General features: G+C 39.3%; 1 protein-coding gene across 23 annotated transcripts in view; it reads left to right on the top strand.

Moving 5' to 3' along the window:
• TNRC6B (trinucleotide repeat containing adaptor 6B) overlaps nucleotides 1-14,387 on the top strand; it is a 140,865-nt gene that overhangs the window by 109,381 nt on the left and 17,097 nt on the right. For 14 of the 23 annotated variants that reach the window (XM_064655163.1, XM_064655153.1, XM_064655156.1 and 11 more), the window contains 10 exons: nucleotides 1,139-1,309; nucleotides 3,578-3,703; nucleotides 4,758-4,889; nucleotides 5,422-5,517; nucleotides 5,750-5,927; nucleotides 6,297-6,431; nucleotides 6,616-6,792; nucleotides 9,014-9,097; nucleotides 11,475-11,621; nucleotides 11,868-11,963. In XM_064655163.1, the coding sequence (XP_064511233.1) occupies nucleotides 1,139-1,309; nucleotides 3,578-3,703; nucleotides 4,758-4,889; nucleotides 5,422-5,517; nucleotides 5,750-5,927; nucleotides 6,297-6,431; nucleotides 6,616-6,792; nucleotides 9,014-9,097; nucleotides 11,475-11,621; nucleotides 11,868-11,963 (1,342 nt within the window). The remainder of the gene's footprint in view (nucleotides 1-1,138; nucleotides 1,310-3,577; nucleotides 3,704-4,757; nucleotides 4,890-5,421; nucleotides 5,518-5,749; nucleotides 5,928-6,296; nucleotides 6,432-6,615; nucleotides 6,793-9,013; nucleotides 9,098-11,474; nucleotides 11,622-11,867; nucleotides 11,964-14,387) is intronic. The other 9 variants (XM_064655158.1, XM_064655168.1, XM_064655174.1 and 6 more) reach the window with 4 other exon arrangements.

Here is a 14,387-nt window from a genome sequence, read left to right on the forward strand (position 1 = left end):
TTTGTGTTCAAGGTCCTAGTTCTTACCCTACTTCTCTGGAAGTACTCAAAATTTGAGAACCCTGGATGAGCTCAGTAATAAAAGGTGTGAGAGAGTTATGTTTGTAGAATGAATGTGTGTATAAAACAGGTGTCATGTGTGAGTAGACAAACTAAATTGGGGAGAACAAGGCTTTTTATTCTAGAATAGACTGCTATTGATGTAGACAGAAAGAAATTACTTTTTTTTCCATGGAAGGGTAGCAATGAAATTTATTGTAGATTTCATCATGATGATCCTTTTGGCTACTAACTACAGTCATCTACTGTACAAAAAAAAGATGGTTTAGCTCTAAGTAAATATAAGTAATCACAGTCTTCCAGATTTTTTTCTTCTTTCATGTCTGGCATTTATCGGAAACACCCTTTCTAAATTCCACAACCCCTTATGCTGTATGTCCATGTACTGTGAGCTTCTGTATGACATCTGTTTCTCTGTGACATCTGTTGTATGTTATGGTAACGTTCCTTTCATATTCTTGCTGATTTTAAACAGAAGCTTTCACCGTTGTTATCAAATATTAATTGCTTCACATTATGAATTGGAGAGTGTCCAATAGATTCAGAATGCTCTAGGGTTTGGGGTTTTTTTTAAATATAGTTATCGCATGTGAAACGGAAAATAAATTTGGTTTAAAAATTCTGAAGGCGTGTTAACTGTCAAGGAATTTTTTAACTCCTCCATTTTGGTGTAACGGGCCAAAAAGCAGTTTTGTCAACTCCCTCTGGTGGCCTAATTAATAATTACCACTAGCAGAGCTAATGTGTTTCCTAACAAATTATGTTGGTAGGTGTGCGCTAATATTAGGAATTCATTCAACTTTTGTTTGTTTCTATAGTGGTAATAGCCACTATCAGAAATCAACTTCATGAGAGTTCAAAATGTATTTGTAAAGAGAAACCTTTAGGAATTTATTGATTATCTCCTTGGACCAAAATTGTAATTGTCAAGTGATCATTTGAGTCACAAGTTTTGTCCTTGTAGCTTCTATTACAAAGTAACTTTGCTTCTTCCTAGTCACTCACCATCCCTCTTTCTCTCCTCTTACATTCTGTTGCTTCACTAACCAACTCCTGCTGTTGGCTAACTGCTGCTTCAGCTGACTTTGCCTTTCTCCAATCAAGATGGGTGCCTTGGGGATGAGGCTCCCTGCTCTCCCTTCTCCCCTTCTCCCAGCTACAAGCTGTCTCCCTCTGGTTCCACACTATCCAACGTCGGCCTTGGGGCAATCGGCTCAGGGCTCAGTCCCCAAAACTTCGCTGCTAGACAAGTAAGCAGGCCACCTTATAAGATGCATTGTTATAAGGCTGCAACCTGGGCTTAATCCTGGTTAGTTGGTTGCTTGCATTTGTTTTTCTGCTAAATAACTTTATCTTGTTAAGGGAAATTTGAGCTGTATCAGGCCACTGAGAATCAGTCCACTTTGGTTCCTAGCATCAAAATGTATCCTGCCTGGTTTTGTTGGCCTCTTACTTCCTGAATCACAGTGCAACAGCAGGTTGATGTGCTTTCCAGAAGTCATGAAGTTAGTGGCATCCTTTATTTTAATTGCTGGTTTAAAACCCAGTTAGAGGCTGTTGATTTGCCCCATCACCCCCCAACACTGAATTTTTTCAGACTCCACCCAATGACCTTGTACGTAGAAATGTCCCTGTAAAAATTTGCAGTGGTTTTAGCATTGTGCCTGTTCCCTTCTCCCTTCCCCACAGCCCAAACTAAGGATTGATTTAATAGCCTTTAAAAACTCTTGAAGTAGCAATATTTTTGTTCTGTGTACAGGGGAATGGTGCGGAAGGAATGAAGTGACTAACTGCAGTTTGGAAGAATTTCTGGCTATTATGTTTTGCATTATGCTAGAAGAAAATGTTACAGGAATACCAGGAAATTAAAGAATAGTAACTAATTATTGCAAGTGGTCTAGCTTATGTAGTCACATGCCTAACATGATGGTGTTTCTTTGTGTTGTCTTTCTGTTTCTGTGTGACACAATGTTGAACATCAGATTAAGTCCAAAATTCGCAGGCATGTACTTGGTCTCAGTGTGCAGAACGCTGTACAAAGTAATGAAGTGGGCTGGAAGTGTAGTTGCAGCTTCAAGACTTCTCAGAAATTTTCATGTGTAGTTGACCCCAGCCAGTTTTTTCCAGAATAAAAACTCTCATCTCTTGGGTGTTTTGTTTATCCTTCTGTGTGCTTAGTATGACATCTTGAGTTGCTTCTGAAGGAGAAGATACATTAAGTGGAGAGTGATGCAGATGAATGAGGCAACCCATAGTGCTACCAGTATAGAAGCAGGATGAGAGACTTCTGTTTGAGCAAAAGAATAGCAGAGGATGTACAGTGTTACAGTAAGAGGAAGGCAGAGTTTGTGAAATCCTGGTATATAAGGGAAGGAAAGGTTTTGGTGAAGGCCTGCACAATCTGTTTGGAAGAATGATGGATTTGTTGGGTACAGCAGTAGTACAGCTCAAATTTGCTGGCATGCAGAGGGAGAACAGGGAATGATGGCTGAGGAGTGGAAAATGTGCTCGTTAGAACCCCAGGTATTTGAGGATTACAGATGTCCTGATATACTTCAGGAGATGGGAAGTTCTGAGGGTCTTGAAACTGAAAGGACAATCATAGCACATAAGGGTGCTTTGGAATATGAGCTTCAGGTTTTAGAAGCAAGTGTGACTGTTAGTGTAGGAGACTGTTCATAACATTTCTTGTCTTTTTTTGAAAGATGTTACAAGAAAAGACAGTCTGCTCAGAGGCTGAAATTGTGAAACATAATACCGAATTTTCTATGGTCTTTTTTGTGCAGTAGGGTTTATTACAGAAGTTGCTTATAAAACAGTACATACTTCTCATTAAAATAACTCAAACAGCAAGAATTTTAGTGTTAGAAAATAAATCACTGGAAGAAAAAAAACAGTTGTTTTTTTTTCTCACTTGAAAATTTTCTTCCAATTTACTGGAGGGAAAAAGGAAAAGAAAAATTCCCTAGTCCAGAATGCTGAAGTTTTCACAGGAGAAGGAAAATGTTTAATACAATTTTAGAATTCAAATTTCAGTTAATGAAAAGCCTGCAGAGGAAATAATAGCCTCATGAGTGGTATCTCAACAATCTACTCAGAAAAAGTACCTGTCTTCTCCAAAATGGTGGCCCAAAATTCTTGATGCAGTCGATGCAGTCTTGCCATACTTTTTAAGCCAATGGAATGGGGTTTTTTGAGTGTATTGTTTGTACTCCGAGTTTCCATTTCCCAACATGTAAAGTTCAAAATATTAAAATGTTAGTGTTACGTGCTTCGAAATAGGTGGATAAACATGACCCTTTCAGTGTTAAAAAAGAAAGAACCTGCACCTCAAAAGTATAGTACAAAAGCTTTAACCCAGGTAGAATATTACTGATTTAAAGCAAACATCTCTGTAATTCTAAGGGAACTCAATGTTTAAGTCAGTACTTGCCTCATTGTTATTGATATGTAGCTACTAGCATAGAAATCCATTATCCTGAAAGATTCATCTTCTCATTACTGCTTTAATTTTGTAGGGTGGCAATCATGGTTTGTTTGGAAACAGCACAGCACAATCGAGGGGCATGCACACACCTGTGCAGCCACTAAATCCTTCCCCCAATATCCGGGCGCAAGTGCCTCCCCAATTCCTTTCTCCCCAGGTAAGGAATTTATAGCAACTGATTACTTGTAAAAGTAGAGCTGCAGCCTTCAGAGCACATCACTGAGGTTACTTAAAGAGCTATCTTAGTCTTGACTTGCTGATAAGAAATGGAAAAATTAGAGAAGATAAAAAAATTAAAATTCATAGTTGAAAATACTTAAAACTCAATGCCGAAGGATTAGCATTCTTTCTTATTCCAAGGCAGTTAATGGTAAATGCTCGCTTACCAGTATTTTTAAACCTCAAAGTGGATTTGGGAATCCTGTGTCTTACAGAGGCTTTTGCAAAGTCTTTTAAAAAGGAAAAAAAAAAGTGAAAGCTTGAAGTTTTTCTGAAGTGTGACAGGTTGCTTAATTTTTTAAGCAGTCTCGTCTTGTGCTTCCTGTCCCCCCAAAGGAGAGGTTTGATGAAGGGCTACATGTTGCATTTACATTTCAGAGCTCAGTCTTAAGACCTCAGGGTCTCCAAATGTACAAGTTTGCCTTTTGCTTTGGACTTGGTGAACTCTTCTTGAGGTTCTGTTAAATTCTACTTCTGTAACTCTCAAATAATGCAGGGAGAAATGGTGGGATTCTTTTCCACCTACTCCTGTCTTTTACTATAGCTTATTCAGTGTACAAAGAGATTAACTCTTCCTGTGAGGCACTGTTTCTTTGCTCCAGTGACTGCCTGAATGCCTTTCTTTTCCCTTGTCAAGCAGTACATTTTTAACGTGACAATGCAGTACTGTGATTACTAGTTAGCTGCATATATATCAGCATTTTAATTTAGTGCAGTCTCTAGCATCTGATTGGTTGGGGGAGGAACCTTTGTGTGTGTGTCTGCATCTGCACATGTAATATTGTATATTGTCAATCAAGTGAGGTATTCACTCTGCCCAAGTCATAGACTGTGCATGTTTAAATGTGATGTGTTAATAAATCTGTAATGTCTTTCCCAGAACACCATTGAAGATTGGTGTCATACTTGTTCCTTTATAGAAATATTTCTACTTCATCATCTTTTCTCATAGCAGTGCATTTCTTCAGGATATGTAACTGGTTTCCATGCAGGTTTCAGCCTCCATGCTCAAACAGTTTCCCAACAGTGGCTTGAATCCTGGTCTTTTCAATATGGGCCCCCAGCTTTCTCCACAACAGATTGCCATGCTGAGCCAGCTTCCACAGATTCCCCAGTTTCAATTAGTAAGTAGCTAGTAATCTTGTGAGATAAGACTGTTTACAAATTTTCTACTGAAAGAATTTTATTTTTATGTTTGTTTGGTTTTGTTCTACTGATGTTGAGTTATTTTTGTACAAGTATTCCCTCTGCTGTATAGGATAATGAAGCCCTGCTAGAGGGCAGCAGATAAACCGAACAGGCCTGTGTAGTTATTGTGGATGTTGCAGTGAGTTCATGATGCTTCTAACCAAGCAACGTCTTGGTACAGAAGGCAGTTATTTGTTGATTTTTAATGAAGTTTTCTTCATACTTGTAGTCACAGTGATAGTAACAAAGCTGGTACTAGTAATTCTGTTGCATGATGTTTAATGAGAAACAAGTGAAGGATACAGTATTCTTCTCATGCATGCATTGTCATTTTATTTGAGTGAGTGGAATGAGAAACAGTTTACCTGAGTTCTGAGCTAGGCATTTTCTAGTGAATAGCTCCTGGAAAGTCCATTTCCTTTGATGAGCTCTGTATTTTCACTCTTCCCACTCCCTCTTATCTTGTAGGCATGTCAGCTCCTCCTTCAGCAGCAGCAGCAGCAACAGCTGTTACAGAGCCAGAGAAAGTTATCTCAAGCTGTGCGACAACAGCAGGAGCAACAGGTGTGGCACTGTTTTTGTCCATCATATGAAGTATAAAGTGCACTGGGAAAATGCAGCCTACAGTGAAGAAAGACAGTGCTGTATTTAGTTATGTCATCTGCTCTCGTCATACTGCACTTTCCAGAGAGCAGGGTCTTTCAGATCTCTTTTAAGTCACTGTTTCTTAATGTTTACTGGAATTCTGTGTTACGGTATAGCATATATGAACTCTGTTTTTCTCTTCTGTTTGCAGCTTGCTCGTATGGTGAGTGCCCTCCAGCAGCAGCAGCAGCAGAGGCAGCCTGGCATGAAGCATTCACCATCCCACCCTGTTGGGCCTAAGCCACATTTAGACAGCATGGTACCCAATCCTTTGAATGTGGGTCTCTCAGATTTACAGACCAAAGGGCAAATACCTGGATACGGTTCAGGTACGTGCTCTGTGGAAAGAGATTTGGTGCATTGCCTGTAGTTATCCTATTAATATGATAATTGTATTAGTTATGTCTGGATTCAGAAATAAGTAATTTATGCATAAGCATTAGAGCAAAGGTTATGACAAGTGTCAACTTTGAATCAAATTGCATTATTTTTCATTACATGGGAAGAAGACAAACCTAAAAAGGAAGCCTGTCTTAGCATACTGACCTAACCCACTTACTTCGGAGATACTCCTCAAACATATACCCCTTGCTGTTGTTTTTTTTTTACCTTTCTTATGATCACAATGACTCCCTGTTTGAAGATACTTAAAAACAAACCAGCAAATGACAATGGAGTTTTGTTTGTTTGTTTCACAGGCTTTGGCTCAAGTGGCATGGATTATGGCATGGTGGGAGGGAAAGAGGCTGGAACAGAATCCCGCTTTAAGCAGTGGACTATGATGGAAGGGCTGCCCTCTGTGGCTTCACAAGATGCCAATATGCACAAAAATGGTGAGAAAGGAGACTGGCAATTTTGGGAAAGCCCTTGTAGTATCATGTTACCAGAGGTGAAATAGCTTGGGTGAAACTGTCTCTGCTTACCAGTATGCATCTTAAATATTTTTTGGTTCAGATTACCATACTCCTAAAGATCCCAACCTTTCCTTAGTGTAAATATATGTTTTTAATGCTTCAGGTGCAATAGTGCCCCCTGGAAAGGCTCGCGGAGGATCGCCCTACAACCAGTTTGACATAATTCAGGGTGACCCACTCGGTGGCCATGCAGGCCCTGCTGGTGATAGTTGGTTACCTGCCAAATCTCCACCAACGAACAAGATCGGAAGTAAATCCAGCAATGCCAGCTGGCCTCCAGGTATTATATAAGGGCAGGGGTTATGTCCTAGCTTTAGAGTAGATGTGCTGGGACCTTCCCTCGTCATACTTACTTAAGTAAGGGCTTCAAAGAAAATAGTTGTTCGACTTGGCCCATCTTGTTTTATAAATTTCTTCCACATTAAATCGGAACATAAATGTTGAATTTCTAAAAAAAAATTTCGGGGCTAAATATGAACTAACTGCTGAATTTGCTGAATAGTGTTTCGTTTTTGTTAGGTGAACTCCTATGTTCTGTAGTTTGGTGACTTAACATTTATAGAAATTTTTGTGAAAACACATGTTCACAGAATGCACAACATCAGCTCCCTCCTCTTGTACTGGTTCTTTATTTGTGTGGTGTTAGGCTGACATGGGATGCAAAAATTCTGATAGATAGCATGGAGTCAGAAAGCAAAAGAGGTGAAAGTGAAGGTTTTTTGGTGATGGTGGGAACAGGATTTTCTTGAACTTTTGTATTTTATGTAGCGTGAACTTTTTTTCTGGCAACTGTTTACAAATATGGTCCATTGTGGACTGCCAGGTCTCTTTTGCCAGAATTACTGGTACGGTACGTATATGGGGGGGGTGTGTCACACTATGGCAGTTGACCTTAGCTCATGGGTTGCATAAAGGGTAGAAGAACATTGTAATGCTCAGCAGTCCTGTGGATTGGTTAGAAGTTTTTTGCTTTTGGGATCGCAGGCTGTATCACACTTTTTAAGTTTTCTAGTTTCAGTGGCAGAATTTTATGTTTCTGTTAGAAAACACAAGTATCTAGGAACAAATACACATGAATTTGAATACGCACATAATTTTCTATATAACACATTCATTTAAGCAGAGTCGTGTCCTGGAAGTTGCACAGATTAGTCACTGGTGCTGTTCAGCAAATAGTGGATGCTTTGAGTTCTCTCTTGTCTGGAAGACACATTCCAGGAAAGCATTGCTAACTGCAAACCCTCTGCTGTGTGTCCCCTCAAGCACAAAAAAGCAAAAGTTCAGGTACCTCTCTTGAATAAACCAGTAGCACAGACCTTGCACCAGAAAGCCTAGGAGTCTGTGTGACAGATACACTGTAGGAAACCTAGAAAAAGCAGTTAAAGCCTTTTATATGGGAACCTCTCGTTTTCTTGCTGGAATTAGACACTTTTCTGAGGAGCTAACTGAGTTAGAGAATTAGTTGTCTCAAAAACATCTGCACACCCACAAATTTTCATACTGTTCACTGCCTTCTGTACAGGTGTATTTGTGTTACATTTCTGTCAGTGTGGATGTTAAATACTGAGCTTCTTGAGCTGGAGTTACTGTTTATAATGCCAGAAACTCCCAGAATTTAATCTTTTACAAGACCTGTCTCATAGACTCATTGCTGAACTTGTTTCTTTAGTCACCATTCCCCTGTGTAATAATGAGAAACACAGTACTGCTTGGAATGTTACAGGACATGTGAGGATCACCTCTGCCATGTTTCCAAGCTTTAACAAGATTCTTGGTACCAGAAGGCTGTTAACAGAAGTTAACAGAAGCTGGATAGCTACTCTTTGCTCCTTGTTGATATATCATAGAGCTTCTTTAGTGATACCTGTAGTCCCACTGTCAGCGATAGTAAAATTTTTTGTTGCTGATTGCCTCATGACTGTGAGAGGATAAGTGAAGTTCACAAATCCTAAACATAAACTTTCACTGAGATCATCAGTACAGTCCCTAATTTCTTGTGCAAATGAGTAGCCCAAGACTATGATTGCAGGTTTCACGTAACAGATCCTGGGTTTTGGCATGTAGCATTTATGCAATTATTCCTGTATTGCCATCCCGCTCTTAGGAGGTCAATAGACTGGGACAAGTTACTGTTCCAGAACTATCAGCCAGTTGAGCTGTCTCATAGTCGGTCTGCCTTATGGACTTCCTTGACCAGGAAAACTTAGCTGACAACATGATCTACCTTATCAACACCCTTGATGAAGAATGAAGACCTAAAATGACTTTACACTCTAGGTTCTTCTTCTTGACAAGCTTGTAGATGAGGCCCACTGTCAGTTCCTGGCATGGAGATAGAATTTTTCCTCCAGCGTTGGAAAATAAGTTGTTAACAAAAATGAGTTTACAAGAGAAAACCTCTTGAAATAGGTGCATTTTTCCTTTGAATGAATACAGTGGTAACTCAGCTTTCACCCTGACAACACCTTTCGCGTTTTCCTCCTAAATGCCATCTGCTGCAGAAATTCTGCCGTTCAAGAAAGCAGTATTGTTCAGCACAAAGATAAATGAAGTGGTGCCCAATCAAACTGATATCACAGCTGGAGGTGAGAGCAAGTTTTGCTGCGTTGGTGAGAACTGTGTCTTTTGGTTATGTCACACAGACTTGCATACCTAGGTAATACTAGACTCTAACTTTCCCATTCAAGATCAGTTCAGTCATATACTCCAGGCAAACTGGCCTGGATGTGTCTAACATGGTTCTCACAATAATCTTATGTTTGAAGTTTTTGAGAGGACCTTTCAAATATCAGTGGAGAAATGCATTTTGTATTTTCTTTACTGTCTGGAAATAAAATAGCATGTCTGTAGACAGAGTTGGTGAATGTGCATGAGAATAACTATCAGCTCTAAAGGATAGTCTGGAAATTTGTCAGTATGCTGAAGTTCAAGGAAAACTCTTCTCCAGACCAGGATTATTTTGATGAGTGAATGTGTTCATAAGCAATAATATGCCTGATCACTGGAGTCTTGTTTGTATATTTATTAACCTTTCGATTAGAGTTTACCGTGCACTTAATTTTCGGTCTCAGCAATTCCCAGAAATCTTCACAAATACAAGACTTGGACTTCTTTTTTTTTTTTTTTCTTTTTTAAGCAAGTTCTGATTTCGAGGTCCTAACCTGTGTTTGTGGATTCTTTGTCTCAGAACTGAGAAGATATTTTGACTAGACTCAAGAGCTGCATTGCTTCTTCCTTAAGCATACAGTGGTCCTGTTTGTCAGAGGATTGCAGTATTTTGACAGTAGCTGAGCAGATTCCTTCCTTGATGCAGTGCTGATTGCTCATAGTGTTAGAAGCGTTGATACCTGGTCCTCCTGGATTATTTTGTTAAATTACTAAAGATTGGGAGATGTAATTGATGTTTACAAAATCATGAAGTCAGTGAACAAGATAAATGCAGAATTGTAATTCTGTGAGTCCTGTAATCCTAGGACCATGGTAAATGCTGGACTTATTTTAAATAGGTGAGAGATTTTTTTTTTTCCATCAGGAGTGGTGAACTTCTGGATTGTATTGCTTTTAGAGCTTCTTGAGACTGTACTAGCCTGAAACAGTGATTGGATAAAATAATGGAAAAACATTTGGTAGTTCTGCCATCCTAGATAGGAGGACTGTGGATGCTGGGAGAGCGTGAGGGCAGTAGTCTACAGATAGTGGCCAGGTTTGTGTTCTGTCCCTAAATGGTATCTCTCCTACTGCTGTTAGCAAAATACTGGACTAGATGGACCACAGTTCTGACCCAGTAGGGCATTTCTTATGTCTTTGAGATTCTCCTGCCAGTGCACAGTCTAATACTGCCCTTACTGTCAGTTGTTTGAACCCATAGTATCACATTTTCTTCTGTGTTTGTCTGTGAAAGTCAGTCTTGACTATACTTCTTCATTAAAAAGGTGACTGAAATAAACCCTTCCATGCCAGATAATTCCTACTTGGTGTCATTCTAGACAGCACATCCTGGATCCCACTTTTAATAATGTTTTTTTTAATTACACTCAAGTAAACTATCATTAATTATTTCAGAACTTCAGGTTGGGAATAAAGGTGCCATTCTGTATCCTGGGCTTGTATCCGCAGGGGATGAATCTGCCACCTTGGCACTCTTCTCATGCTTACTCAAATTGTCACATAGAATACGAAGCTTCTTCTCTTATTTTTGTGTTTGGCAGTTTTACTTTCTTATCGCTGCTTCCAAAGTTGGCCACAGCACTTTATTCACTGAAGGAACCAGATTACTGATCTTTCTTACAGTAACTGGAGTTTTTGTATGTCCGTATTTGATATAATTCATCCTCTTGTCTTAAAATTCTGGCATGCCTGGAGCTATAGTTGAAACTAAAGCATGATAAGTATATCCTATCTCACTGTGAAGCATGAAGAATGTCGAATGAGTATATACATTGCTTTTACCACAAGGCTTCTCACCTTAGCATTACCTCAGTGTTGATAGGTAATGTATAAAGTGTGTGTGTACCTACAGTGTGAAGTGTCAAATGTGTTTACAAACTCTTAAGGTAGGTAGCCTTTCCTTGGGGAAGGCTTCTGCACACGCACAAAGTATGTGTGCAGAATCTAATCTTATAATATATAATCTGATCTTATATATCTTATATATGATGTATTAAAACTTTTGAAACCTCATCTGAATGTAGTAAAGCAGTAGTAGTTGAAGGGATACTGGATACACTTGAGCCATTTTTTTATGTGTAGTGTAGACTTGTATTCAGACACTATAGCTCTAGTGCTGGGGGAAGAAATGTGAAATAGATTATAATTCAAAAAAGTAGAAAAAGTAGTCTTTTGTTTTTCCTGAGGAACAGAGTAGAAGACAACTATTTACCCTCCTAAAATACTTTCAACAGTTACTTCTAGTAAAGGACATTTCCCTGATTGCATCTAATTCCTTTTTCCCTCCTGTCCCAGAGTTCCAACCGGGAGTGCCATGGAAAGGTATACAAAACATTGACCCTGAATCTGACCCCTATGTGACCCCTGGAAGTGTGCTGGGGGGGACAGCCACATCTCCCATTGTAGATACTGACCACCAACTTCTGCGGGACAACACCACAGGTAAAACAGTGAACAACTTAGTATGTGATTATCTGAGTCATTGATACTCGAGATGATTCTGATGTTCCGGCCGTGACAGGCGAATCGTTTGTTGCACTTGACTAAGAAGGCAGCTGTGTGCCTGTGCGCCATCGCTGTGTGTCGTGTGGAAGCTTGGCATTGGTATTGTCGTGGCTCTCTTGAGGTTTAGTGGTATTACCAGAATATCCTTGAAATCGGCCAACTCTCTCCTTTTCTCTTTGATAGGGTCTAATTCTTCCCTCAACACCTCGCTGCCTTCACCTGGTGCCTGGCCCTACAGTGCCTCTGACAATTCCTTCACCAACGTTCATAGCACTTCAGGTACGTGGTTTCCAAAACTTACCCAAAGCATTTTCCGCTTATTCATTCATTGTTGTTCCACTTGGAATATTTAGTCCATCAGGCCTAACAGTGATTTGGGAAGACAGACACCACCAAAACTCCAAACATATCCCCCTTCTTTCTTCTTCCCCTAGCTTTATATGCTGAGCATGACTCCATATGGTATAGGATATCCCTTTGGACAGCTGGGGTCAGCTGTCCCAGCTGTGTACCCTCCCAGCTTCTTGCGCACCCCCGTCCTTTTTGCTGCTGGGGGGAATGTGAGAAACAGAAAAGACCTTGATGCTGTGTGAGCACTGCTCAGCAGTAACTAAACCATTTGTATTATCAACACTGTTTCCAGCACAAATCCAAAATACAGCCCCATATGAGGTAATGTGAAGAAAATTGACTCTACCCCAGCCAAAGTCAGCACATTATGCAAGTTAAAAAATAAGGTAACAGTAAGCAGCAGATGCAAAAAGAAAAATAAAACAGCATGTGTACAATCTGTTGACATGTTAAAGAGTTGCAGGGCTGTCATAATTTTCAAAAGACACTTTCTCCTGTATGTATGAGTAAAAGTGAGTAATTTTCTTTGTTTTAACTTTAGAACATGGGAGTACTGTGAAGGGAACATTTTTACCTTGCCTTTTATAACACTCATCATTCCCTGAAACCTGGAGAGTGAGGACTTTCAGTCCTCTGGCATTTAATGGTTGACCTGTAAATAGTAACTTAAATATCTGTCTTAGATTGTTGGAAAGGTCTCCAAATCTTTCTTGTGAAAAATGGTTTCTTCAGGCACTTCAGAGTAAAATGCTCCATACAAACCATTTGGATTTTGAACTTTTTGCAAATATCAGTTTTCTCCTGAAGATGACATTGTCTCGACAACTACTTAAAAATGAAGAATTGGGTGTAAATAGCAGAGGTTACAAGCAGAGCTGAGCACTACATCTGGCCCAGACTTTGTTTTTTTTGTCTTACCGAATAAAAGCTGCATTCAGATGTTACCTCAGCATCTTCACAAAATGTGTTGAAAATACTCTTTAGTCCTCAAGAAAAACTCTGCTCCTGCTGCTGATTTGTGTGCTGACTTTGGTATGAAGCAGTGTTTGTGTATGCAGCATTCCAGTGGCATAAAAGATTTCTCTTTCACAGCCTGGGCAAAGGAGTGGCATGCGTCAGCTTCTTGCCTTTGCTTAAATTTTGTCTAGCAAGTAAGAAAGACCCGAGAGATTACTGAAGTAAATTGAAGAAATCACTGAAGTAAAAATTGAATTGAGAAAACTAGACCACTGCCACATAACATCTTCTGTTCATCCTGTTAAACTATGCACAGTCAGAAAGCAGGTTGTCTGAACTGAGGGTTTAGAATTCACCTGTCTCTAAGACAAAGTCTAGTGAAAGCAGGTTTTTAAGCACTTCCATATACTTTCATGGGTTAGTGCTTGAAACCTGCGTGCTACTGACTGTTTCTGTGTCATGGAAATATAGCTGTAAATTGAAACACATTTCTATTTCTGAAAGCTTTATGGTCTTGATTTCCAAATGTGTTATTTTGTGATGCTCTGGCCCATTGTAAATCTGAATTTTTATACTTTGTTTCAAATAAGTAATTTACCATCTTTTGTTAGTGAATAAAGTTAAATGCATATGTTCACACACACACACACAAGAGTTATGATTAAGATAATCCATGATCAAGATCATTCCTGGCACAACTTTTTCCCCCAGATCGCTGTGCTTGTGTTCATTGGTTCCCATTGCAGAACAAGTTAAAAAAAAATTACTCAAGGAATTTTGACTTTTGAAATGTCGCTTGGTGTCAGAAGGTGTGGGAGAATTTGCAGTCTGCCTTCTTAAGGAAAACTGGTTTAGGAAGAGCTCCCAAATATTCATGACAAATAGTGACGTTTTGGAGAGTCTTTTAACTTTTCTCTTTTATTGAACTTCTGCATGAAGTGTTCTTGAAATCTGTTAGGGATATCCACTATTGGTCTTCTAACAGTCATCTGGTAATGTTTCTAGTAAAAAAATGGGCTATCGAGATTGTTTAAGAGTCCAGCTGTAACACAGCTAAATGGCCACCTTTATGTGTTACTGTTGTAACAGTACTGTCAACATTGTGTGAGATCTATGATTCATGAGAAAGCTTTGATCTTTAGGACCAAATGGCACCTCCACGTTACCTTAGTAGGCCAAGAATGGTAAATATTCATTTCAGTTCTCTGCAGGATTTGTACCTAAAGAGGATTCAGTTTCATTAAAGGTCAGTAGTACCCAAACTTGTAAGAAGTTCTCAGGTGAAATGTAGTGTGGATATGAAAGTTGCTATTCATCTTATTAATGATGGAACATACTGCAATCTTCTACATTATCGTATATATCTAGGTATATTAATTTCTTTTTGTCAGGTTA

Source organism: Pseudopipra pipra, chromosome 5 (genome assembly GCF_036250125.1).
Source record: "Pseudopipra pipra isolate bDixPip1 chromosome 5, bDixPip1.hap1, whole genome shotgun sequence".
In the NCBI taxonomy this organism is placed as follows: Eukaryota; Metazoa; Chordata; class Aves; order Passeriformes; family Pipridae; genus Pseudopipra; species Pseudopipra pipra.